This window comes from Drosophila arizonae, chromosome 2 (assembly GCF_054131065.1).
Source record: "Drosophila arizonae isolate 15081-1271.41 chromosome 2, UAZ_ARI_1.0, whole genome shotgun sequence".
NCBI classification, from domain to species: domain Eukaryota; kingdom Metazoa; phylum Arthropoda; class Insecta; order Diptera; family Drosophilidae; genus Drosophila; species Drosophila arizonae.
This window is the reverse complement of record NC_142922.1, coordinates 2629394-2641535: the sequence shown is the minus strand read 5'-3', so window position 1 is coordinate 2641535 and position 12142 is coordinate 2629394. Positions and strand designations below refer to the sequence as shown.

The window sequence follows — 12142 nt, the reverse complement described above, 5'->3', positions numbered from 1 at the left end:
TGTGGCTGCCAAGGGTAGCCCGCAGGAGTCGCACACTCGGTGTTAGATAATTTCACACGCGCCGCACTCGCTGAAAGTTTTGTGTTGTCTGCCTTAAGGCGCAGCAGCAGCGCAGCGCACTGCCTGTCTCGTGCCACAAAAACTAACAATAATGACAGCAAATCAATATCATCGAGTTGGCCTTGGGCCCTGGCAAAGTAAAAGTCTGGATTGTAATTCAGAGCAACGTGCAAAAAAGCAGCTATGTGATTTGCATTCGCCGGCTGTCAGCCCGAAGACTATTTGAGATTACAGTTGGGATTGCGTTGGGTTGTTTTTTATTGATTCGCTGGTTGCCCTAGCTGCTGCTGGCAGACAACAGGCACACACCCAGAGACACACACTCAACTGGCCACTCACTCAGTCACCTAGTGCACACGCATTCATTCAGTCAACCAAGCATTCGGTCAGTCATGCAGTGAGAAGCAATGCACTTGAATTGCATCAGAAGGAAACTTGCTGCAGCTATTTATTACCCACATGCTCAAGAGGAGAGAGGCAGAAGGCAGCTGTGGTCTCCACTCCACATTGTAGCTGCTTGCCTTGCCTCAGTCGAGCGTTCATGCGACAGTAGATGCAATTGATGGCAGTTGTTTTGTTTGTTTATTTGTTGCCCTCTGTCATGTTAGGTGTTGGGACTATATACTGTTATACTGTATAGCCACTATGTTAATGCTGATGTAGAATATGGGTATACATAGCAACTCATCTCCTCTCTCTATCTCTCTCACTCCCCTTTCTCTCTCTTGTGAATCAAGAGAACTTGTGACTAATGGCAACATGCTCATCACATTAATTGCTATTCCATTGAATGTAGTAATTCAATCAAGCAAACTTCACTAATGACGGTTACATGCGTAATGTAACTAAATTGAATTGTATGAATTCTCTTTGTTTTATACGTGAAACACAATTGGAGATGTGCGCATTGAAGTGGCTCATCTTTTTGCTGGCAACATTGTTGGCCAAAACTCTTGCTCAATCTTGTTGCCATACGAGCAGCTGAGCAGCTGTAAACTGCGCCATCCACTGCGGCATCCTCTTCGACTCACATGAGACTTCAGAGACTTTGTCAAGCGCTGCAGCTGGTTTTTTTGTTGTTTGCCCCTTTGCCCCACAGCGACTCGCCAACGCATTGTTGTGACAACACTCATTGTTGTTGCTGTTGTTGCCGCAGTGTGTAAGCCAGAGTTAGAAAGTGAAATCTTCGCATATGTACATTGCTGTGCTTCCGGCTCGCTCCTGCTCGTGCTCATGCTCAGCCGCTGAAGCTGGCGTGATGAGAGTTACGTTTAATGTTTACCTTTGCAATGATGCCACCAGTCAGCTCTTGGTGGCTGTTGCAGACATTAGATGTCGTCGCTACTTGAGAAAGTGAAACAGCTTGCAGCGCCCGAGCAGCGACGAGTGCTGCTAGCAGTAGTAGTAGCAGCGGCAGCAGCAGCCGCAGAAGCAGTAGCAGCAGTAGTAGCAATTGCTGCTAATTGTTATGGCTGCAAGTCTTTGGCTTAGAGGCTTCTCGACCCCAGCTGGCATTTAAATTTAGCACTGTTCAGCGCTTAAGTGCAATGCAATTAAGTGATAAGCGTGCGGAATGGCTGAGCCGGCGCTCATCATGCTGAAAATGACAAATAATTCGAGGGATTCATTCGGTCGCTCGTGCAGTTAAAATAATGTATATGTAAATTGGCATATTAACAGGACGAAAACCCCTCGAAAGAAATGTTCGTGATAAACGCAAATAAACCATTGACAACAGCACATGCAAGCCCACGCACACACACACACAAACAGTGACACACACACTCTTTCTCTCTCTCTCGTGTTAAGCCCTCCATGGAGAGCAATTATGCTGAGCGAAAAGCGACAGGACGAAAGAGCGAATGTGTCCAATTCGGCACAGTAGGAGAAGGGCGGGGGGGAATCCCATGCTCGTTGACGCTTGGCTGTGCGGCTTTATTTTCATTTAATGCTGAATATTTGTGCGTTGCGTATACGCACTGTATGCTTTAATAACTGGCTCCACAGCTGCCGTCAGTTGGCTTGTCAATTACATTTTAAATTCGCTGCCGTTAATTTTGATGTCTGGCGCGAGCCTCGGGGCGGCGGCAAGGCAAGGCACCGCTTTTAAACAGATTACGGACACGTTTGTCCAGGCTCGGACTTGTCTTGTTCTGCTGGCTTGTTCATTTAATTTACCTGATTTTTTATCTGCGGACCTTATATTTTCACAACGGTCAGCGTCATTAAATTTTACCTTTATAAATGTCCTTTCGGTCATTGTAAAATTGGACCTTTATATTGCCACACGCACACACACACACACACACACGCAGAGCCGACTCATTCAGCCTGTGCCGCGTCTGGCCCTAGTCCGCTGTCATTCCTCAGCAGCTGAATTCATTTTGCTCGCAATCCGCAGCAGCAGCAGCGGCAGTAACAACAAATGTTTGCATATACATAAATATAAATTGGTTCTGTCCATACGACAAACTAGAAACGTCTAGCAGCCAGCCTGCTAGCCCAGTCGCAGTCAGATGTGTCCTGTGATGCAGCGTCAGAGACCCGAGAATTTTTTTTTTTTTTTGCTTTATCAGTTTGCGCGCTTAACTGGGGCAGCTTTATTTACTTGTGCAACATTTCAGTTTTTTTTTTCGTGCGCTCGCATCGCTTGTTAATTTGATTTTTATCTGGTTTTTATTTTTTACTGACGCCAGTTGGCAACTGGGAACTGGGAGCCGGCACCCGGCAACCGGGCATCTCATTGGCACGTAGCGTATACGCCGTGCTGTCACCTCAGTTGATTTTATTAGGGTCTATTTTTTAAGGTCGGTTCTAGGATATAGGCTTCATTTTTTACTCGTTACCCAAACGTAAAAAGATGCCCTGCTGTTCGCACTTACTTAATTTAATTAATGTTACCTGATTCTGGCAAGTCTTCTTTATTTATTTTATTTATATTTCCCGCTTTGCTGCTTGTTTGCTTATAACTGTGAGCTCGTTCTCTAGGCCATCAAGGAGTTTAGTGTGCTTAGCTTTGCTTCGCTTGTAACTTACCAATTATGTGCAGTGCTTTAATTACTTCCTGGCCCAGTGCATCCGTTGCCTGCTAGATTTTTATAATAATGATTCCGGATATTTGAGTAGTTGCGAGCATAAGCTGCTAACTACTAACAACTGAACTAACAGCAACAACAACAACTACTGACAGCAATAACAATAGTGCCTCTTGGGGACCATCTTTGTGTGTGTATGTGTTTGTGTGTGTGTGTGTGTGTGGGGCAAGCAAAAATATATCTGAACAGAACAAAGGCCGTGGAGAACGACAACTGAAGTGTACAGTGGGTCGGAGAGCATATTTGTCAATCAAAAACTATTTATATGACAAAACCAGCAGATTTTTCAATTTCTTTACCCTTTTCCGAGCAGGGTATAATGGTTTTGTAAATTTGCAATAACCTAATGAAAATTCTGTAAACTATATAGATCATAAGAAAAATATCTTTAAAGTCCGTCGAGTATAAGAAAGCTTGTTTTCCAATATGTTTCTACACATTTCTACATGTGCACCCATATATACAAATACTTACATTGTTGAAATAAGTTGAGGTCCAGGGTATCTAGCAGTTGAGCCGGACTACAGATTTTTCACTTGCCGAACAGACTTTTCGCTATTGAGTAATGGCCAGTTGACATTATTTGTTGAGATCTGTGTCACTTGATTCCACTGTCAAGCAAACTTCTTATGGCAACAGTAGTAAAAGCCAAAGCGCTTCAAGTCAGGGTCTAATGATTTCCGCTAGTTTCCGGTCTCCCGCTCTACATCCGTTGGCAGCGCTGCGTATGCCCAAAAAAAAAACAAAAAAAAAAATAATAATAATAATAATAAAAACGTTTTTCTTGCTTTTACGACACATGCAACCAACTTGGAGTTGTGATTCGTCTGTCCATTTGATAATGATGTAAGGTCTGTATATACAAAACATTTCACGCAATTGCAGAGAACTTTTAATCAAATTGCTTGGGAGGAGGGGGCTCGGGTCAGGAAGGTGCAGTCCGTTAACTAGCGGCAATTGTTACTAATGAAATTGTCTGACAAAATGCGCAGCGGCTTTCGTGTGACTTTGTCTGCAAATTAAATTAAATATAATTGCTTATAATTTATCAATTTACAGTTGGAAAAAATGCAGTAACCAAACACCACAAGACAAAATGCACGGCTAACAAATTCAATTTGCTTGTGTACAGAGCGATTAACTAGACAAAGTGAAGAGAGTGGGAGTGTGACATACCCTGTAAGGAGATTGTAATAATTACTGTGGAGTGGTAGAGACTGTCTTGTCACCTGTTCCCTTTTAGGCAACTGAATCTGACCATATATTATGTATTTAATAATAATTTAATATACATATATATTAAATATTAAGCAAAGGCAGAACATATATTTGGGATACCATAAATTATTTATACCTCGGCTGCCGACTAAGCTAGACTGTCCCTAAACTCTCCTAATGTGATCAGTAAGGAGTCAGAAGTTAGCTGATAAGATGTAAGTTATATGAGAATATTTCTAAGTCTTCTTCTAGCTTTTATTCCACTACTTAGCCAGCCTGTTTAAACATGAATCTAGACTCTTGAGTTAAGGATTAAGAATATCTTTTCTAATATCACATCTACAAATTTGTAGGGTATATGATGAATGAGCCATTCATATTCCGACTGCACAGGATAAAGGTGCATGGAGCCACATAACATATGCCTGCACTTATACACTTAGCTTACCATATGCAAACGAAAAGTCCACACAATGCAACGCGCATGCAACAGTCAAATTACGCCAACAGCTGCAACATCAGCAGCAGGAACAACAACAACAATAACAACAACAACTACGGCATTCGACAAAAACAATCCAACTCGTTTTGAGTGGTTCCCATAATCAACAACGCCAACGTCGCGTCGTCGTGTCGTGTGAATTTTTTCGAAGCGAACTCCCTCAACATTTTGGTAGATTTCTTGCTGCCACAATTGCGCTGCACTTAACAGCAAGTTCGCCTATGAGTGTGCGACTGTGTGTGTGTGTGTGTGTGATGAGTGTATGTACTGTACTGTACTGTACTGGCTGCTATTTTCACAATATTTCACGGATACGTGCACATCGCTTTTGTTGGTGTGGAAAAGCGCGCTCTGCCGTTAAATTGCGCACAATTTTGCCTTTTGGCTTCACTAACTGAACGTTCAGCTGTTTGCATTGCCGAGAGCTGGCGATGGCGGCGAGTGCAGCATAGCAGAAAATTATGAGTTAATGGATTTTGTTAAATTCTCAAACAACAACAACAACTGCTAACAACAACAGCAATTGCCCAGGCCCGGCAATTACCACCTATGTAATGCAGTTTGCCAATGTGTTACATCTGTGTTGACAACGACAGCCACACGTGCATGAAAGTGCTAACTGGAGGCGTGGCACACAGCAAATAGCTGCCTCGATGAGCCAATTAACAATTTGCAGCATTTTCAAGTTCAATGCTGAAGTCAGAGCCGAGCTTGCTCTGCTTCCAATACAATCATTACAATCGTAATGAAATGCGGAAATTGCCTGACGCAGTGGGAAACTCATTAAGTTGCAAATACTAAAATACTAAAGGAAAATATTTGAAAAGATGTCAGTGGCCTAAGGCAATTTAATATTGAAGTACGCTAGCCCATGTAAATAGTGATATAAATATAAATATAATTATTTCTAATTCATTTATAATTGCTAGAAGAGAGAAACGATTACTATCAATAGAAACCAGCGGGAAACCCGCGCTGGGTAGAGTATAAACAGATTTGTCTGTTTGTCAAAACGCAGCCTGATTTATTCGCATGAAAATTTGCAATTATTTGGCTTAATGGGTTTCAATAATTACACCAGCTAATTGGCAAGCCACACAGGTGATTACGGAACGGCCAACAAAATACTTTTGACAAGTCGAACTGTCATATATGTATGTAGTATCTCCTATCTACTATTCCCATATGATTTATAGAATAGAATGAAGTATGGCCTCTGTTCGATAACAACGCGGGCTTCTTAAATATTTGTTTAAATTGAGTTTAATTAAAGCAGCTGTAAATCCTCTCAAATGAATTTCAGTTGACCCAATTATAAATTTAAATTTCGCTAATACGAATTTATGCATAATTTCAACTCATTATGCATAATTCTCGACTTGCTCTCATTTAATTTATATTTGAGGCTCCTGATTTATTTTCATATTTTAATTATTCCACTGTTTTGTCATTTGAAATATTTATGTGATTTATTACCGCAATTGAAAAATTGTTTAAAATTGATTTGGCGTCGAATTGTTGAATTGTTAATGCAAATTAAATACATATATATATATAAATATACATTTGTATATCTTTAGGTGGGACTTGTGTCAACTAGACTGTGAATTACAACGCATTTCGTACAAAATGATTTTGTAAGAATTTCATTATTGTAATCGGCATGCGCATATCAAAAGGCTAATTAAGGGGATTAATAGCAGAGCATATGGCTGACGGGCAGATTTCTATTATCTGTTTTGCATTTCACTTTTCGATAAGCCTATTAACGGGCAGTTAGAGTTATGCATTAATTAATTACAATTAAAATGGTACGTGAAAATGCATATCCTATTATCACTTATTTTTTTCCCTCAAATAAATCGCTTCACTTGACTTTCCTTTGCAAAGCCTGTCATCTCATGCTCCCAGCTAAACAGCAGGTTTTTTGCAGTTGTTACTTCCTCTTTGAAGTCTTTTTCTGCTTTTTTAGAAAAGCGAAATTGCATATTTGCTTTTATTATAATAAATGCCAATTTAGCTGCCTGCAATTCAATTACGTGAGCCAGCAAGAAATTTCCCTTTTCGTTTTCGCTTTTTGTGCAAAAAAAAAGACAAACAAAAAAAAAAAAAAAAAAAACGTGCAGAGTTCGAGCTGGAGTCGCTGGCTGGGCTCATAATCTGAGGCGCATGATCGCGTCGAGCAAGTCGTGAGCTTCGTGTGCTTGGGAGGCTCTCGATCTAGCTATCTATTACCGCAGCACAATTAGGCGCAGCCATCGGCCAGTTGGCAACCAAACCAGCAGTTTGGTCATAAAGACTACAGGGGCCCGATGAGCACTAAGCACTGAGCGATGAGCGATGAGCGATGACGACAATATAGCCACGTTTGAGTGAATTCGATAATTGTACTTACTGCAAATGGCCCGAAGAGCTGCATGGGCTGCAGTTTCCTGTAAAACTGCATTGTGTCATCGCCGCTGTAGTTGGCCTATCTTACGTGATATTGCTTTTAAGAGTCCATGTTCATGTGCGGCCCGTAATCACTGCATCTGCATGGCCCATCTCAGACCATTAATGCGCCCATGTTTGATCGAAACAACCTTTGTGCATTATGCGTAGGTGCAGCAGCGGTAGTGCGCTCTGATGTACCGTTCTGCGGGTTTTTCAAAGGCTGCTAGCCAATCTGCTGCACTGCAATGCAATGAGCTGATAAATTAAATTAAATTGGATTTGAATATGAATAAGCTGCTGTGGATTTGCCAGCTGACATTTGTATTTGTTTAAAATTGCCAAGTCAGTGTGGTCTTGCAGACAATTTAATCATTTGCATTGAAGCTCGTGCCAATAAATCAATTGTGTATTCCATTCCAATTACAAGACTCTTGAATTAGCAATAATCTGAATGATAAACTATTTCTAGTGCGTAAATATTACATGTGTAAATATATTGTGTGTATATATGCATATTAAAACGATATGTTCTGAGCTGACTCTGATGCGATTGTCTGCGATGGTTTATATAGTGAATAGATAGACAAGGCAAGTCGAACAATGTATGTATTATTATATGGGAATGAGTCTAAAATGCTCATTAATTAAATGAACGTAAACCCTAAATCAAATAACATATGATATTATATGGCAATGTGAATCTCAATGCTAATGAAACAAATATTTCACATTATTTACAGTTGATAATTCATCCTATTTGCATACGAAGGGTCAGCCGCCAACCCCCACCAACCACCAGCCCCCGCTCAGCTGTTAGCTGTTAGCTGTTGGAGTTTGTTTGGTAAGTGCTCGTTTGTTGGCTTATGTTTGCCTTGTTTTGTTGCGCCTGTTATCAATTGCAAACCATTGAATGTGTCAAACCCTGGCCGAATATGACACGTGTATTCGCGCTCCACGGATTAGAATTTTTGGAGCGTCAAAATGCTAACAGCGCGCCATGCGATGGCAGGTCCAGTTGTCCGGCTCGGGCTGTCAACGGCATAAAATATTTCTAGGGCTGGTACACACACACACACGCACACGTGTACGAGTGGGGGTGTGCTGGCTGCGTGATGCAAAGTGTTGCATGTTGCATTTTAAATGAATATTTTATGGGCGACATCAGCAGGGAGGCGATGCGAACCGACGCGACGCGACGCTGGAAATGACGTTGGCAGCAGCGGTTTGCTGCTGATTGTTTCAGTTGACTGCGTGTGCGAGCGCCTTAAATTATGCAATGCAATTGCAGCGCGTTGCATGCGTGTTGCATTTTAATGGCCGTCCGCTGTCGCAACTCCACTTGCCGCTTTTTATGTTGCCGTTCAATGAAAAAGGGGGAAAAAATGCAGAAATACAATAAAATATTTATAGACATCGCACACTTGCAATGGCGGCGCCTTCCCCAAAAGCCACCCCATTCGATGAGTATTCATCATGCAGCTCCAGATAGACAGCGAGCAGGCAAATGCACTCGAGGCGACACAACTAAGAATCACATTGTGTATATGGCCGCAGGTCCTCATCCTGCCCGAGCTACATTCATCTCAATTTATAGCTGCTAGTCGCCTGCCCCAACAGATCGAAGTGTCGTCTGCATATATCACAGAGCTAAGACAGGAGCACATATGTGTATGCGTGTGTGTGTGTGTGTGGGTGTGTAGGTGTGGCCTAATCTAGCCAGCAGCTGCCGACTCCCCATTTGCCAATCTGTTGCCACTGCAAACAAGTAATTTCACTTGACATGCATTTCAGCCTTTTCTGGCTTCCATTTTGGTTAGGTTGCAGCGCTGCAGCCAAACGCAAACAGCTGTAAAGTTGCATCAGATAGCACAGCTCGTCCCGGTTTCAATTTTATCTTAATGTCTTGTTGCGTGCGAGTGTGTGTGTATGTGTGTGTGCCAGGCACTTTTGATTATTTTGTTGATAGTGAAGCCAGAAAATATTCGAAGTACTTGTATATCAGCAAACAGACACTTGCCTGGGAACTACTCGGATCGATATACAACCAGTGGCGCATTTTCCCACACAAGTGCAACGAGTCAAGTTCAAGTTGATAATATTTGTTTAATTGTTTATAATTGAAGTCATAGTAATTGCATATGCTATGGAATAATTTACAAATTATTTATAGAGCTAGATTTTTCGCAATTTCTATGTCAATTTTCTAGAAATTCTGATAGTCTCTAGACTCTACGCCAAACATGAGAACTTGAGATAAGTTTGTTGTTGCTGAAGTGCTTGTATTTCAGCAGGCGCAACGTGTTTTAATAGACACTTGACTGTGGGAACTATTTGGATCGATATACAATCATTGACATGCTACCCACACAATATCAAATTAAATGAAAAGATTCAAGTTAAAGTTGGGTAAAATAAAACGCCGCTTGACCAGATCAATTGTTTTTAATAGAAGTGACAGTAACTGCATATGCTGTATATTACAAATAATTAATAGAGATGGATATTTCACTTCTTTAGGCAGTCTATTTCCATGTCAACTTATTTTTTATAATAGAAGTGTATTTTAGAAATAATTTACATATATAGATATTTCATTTCTTTAGGCTCTGCTATCCCTAGGTCAATTCATTATTATAGACACTTCCATTTCGATGTCAACTTATTGCTGATAAACAGAAAATGTTGATGCTCTCTAATTCTTATGTCAAGTTCGAGCATGTTGCAGCAGTTGTAGTTGTTGTTGCGGCTGCTGTTGTTATTGCTGATAGTTTGGGTGTATCTGTCGGCATTGACTGGCATTTTACGCCTTGCCACTCAAATTGCGTATTTAAAGGGGCTTTAGCTGGAGCTCAAACATCCACTCACATTTGAATTGATGTGGCTTTGTCTTTTTGCCACTCGCCGTGCTTGGCTCTCCGTGCTCTCTGTGCAGGTTTGTTGCTTTGTTTGCTATGCATTTGAGAATTGCTTGGCATCAGCACTTAGATGTTCCACACATGCTGTCCATCTCCCATACAATGTTGGGCTTACTGAATTTTGTTGCAGTTGCTGTTTTGTTGTTATTGCTGTTGTTGTTGCCGTTGCCGTTGCCGTTGCTGTTGCTATTGCTATTGCTGTTGCTGTTGCCAATTCGTTGTTTGGGTATTATCCGCTTATGCTAATCTGTCTTACGTTTCAAATTTTCTCTCTCTCCCATCAGAATGTCTTTTTGCTTTTTTTCGTTTTTTATTCTTTTTGGCCACGTTGCTGTCTCTGTGTGTGACAGTGTTTTACGGATGAAGAGATTGAGCCGACTTTGAGGCGCACACAAAATTTCCTGTATCCGTATACTTTGATGACACCCTGAACTCCCAGCTCTCTACTTACGTCTACCCCAATGTCTCTGTCTTCGAGGATATCGCTGACGAGCAGCGTAAGTACTACCATTTCCGGCTGGTTCGCTTCTAGAAAAAGAAAAGAAAAATCATCCGATTATGTCTGTTGTTGCGTTGAGTCGGCCATAGTGTCTTTTATGGCTCCTCTGTTAATCTCTTTATAATAATTGTTATCGTTACTGTCACGTTTGCTCCCCTCTCCGGTCGTTTTACTAACCCCAATCGTTGAGCATGATTTGCCTGAGCGCAGGATTTTTGTAGCGCCAGTCCAATTAACCAATTACTAAACGGCCAGAGACAAAAGCCGCTTCTAGCTGAAAAAGAAACGGCGATAAAAACCATATTGCAAACAATCCAATTCACAATTATTCAGGTTAAGCAGGGCAGCGATGCCGGCGGCAGCAGCGAGCGCAATGCAAACATACGGAATCTATTTGCGCCCACTCCGGCGGCGCTGGCCAAGCGAAAGGCGGCACGGCAGCGCAGCCAGAGCAGTGTTTGCCTGGATCGAGGGCAGCTCGAGCAACGGGAGCAACGGGAGCCACAGGAGGAGCAGCCGCATGAACGGCAAGTGACTCAGCCGGGCTACGGGCTGTCCCAAAGCAATCAGGCGCTGAGACGTTCCATGGGACAAATAGCCAGCTACAATGGGACTAATGCGAACAATGGCGATTACCAGGGAGGCTTGTGGCAGCGAGGGAGCGATGTCCCCGACATAAATCAAATGGCAATGACTAGAAATCAATCAGCAATGGAACAATATGAGAACAATTCAAAGGGCAGTCTGAGCCGGCAGTTCAATGCCTATGGCAGCCAGAACGACTGGGTCACCAAGCAAAACAATGACTGGCAGCCGAGCGCATTGCAAGTGGCTACAGAGCAGCTGCAGGTGCAGCAGCCACTGCGTCGTCCTTCACTGGCGTGGCACGAACGTAAGAACTGGCAGGCAATGAGCCAGCCGGAAAATTTTATTAACAGCAGCATGCAAAAACAGCAGCAGGAGCCTGAGCTGGATCAGCTTAAGCTGGCTGAAGTCAGCGGCAACAACAATGTTGACTTTGGTAATGAAATGACCTGGGGCAACGCAGCAGAGAAATCGCTGCCATTGAATCACCTGAGACTGCGGCAGAGCTCACTTCAGCCCGACCAGCGCCAAGACATTTATACGGCAGCCACTGGCGCTGCTGCTGCTCGCGATTACGACGCGGCTAAGGTTGATGAGGAGCAACGCCCAAGTATGCACAGCGAAAGGTAAATTGACAAAGCGCGCAGCAAACTCCCCAAGAATGAATGAAGGAAAGAAAGAAAAAACATAGAGAAAATATCTCACAATAAGCAACAGAAGACGGTAGAGAATGCTTTAGAAACTAAGGAATATGAGCTTATACAGGCTCAAACCCAACTCAGTATGGGATAAGAATTTTATTTTTTAATTAAATTATGCTAAAAGAATTATGTTC

General features: G+C 42.2%; 1 protein-coding gene across 12 annotated transcripts in view; it reads left to right on the top strand.

Moving 5' to 3' along the window:
• Positions 1-12142, top strand: part of LOC108621095 (extracellular serine/threonine protein CG31145) — a 62805-nt gene that overhangs the window by 24190 nt on the left and 26473 nt on the right. For all 12 annotated transcript variants that reach the window (XM_089462554.1, XM_089462556.1, XM_089462555.1 and 9 more), the window contains 3 exons: positions 8049-8149; positions 10508-10720; positions 11056-11933. In XM_089462554.1, the coding sequence (XP_089318680.1) occupies positions 10685-10720; positions 11056-11933 (914 nt within the window). In that variant the 5' untranslated portion in view covers positions 8049-8149; positions 10508-10684. The remainder of the gene's footprint in view (positions 1-8048; positions 8150-10507; positions 10721-11055; positions 11934-12142) is intronic.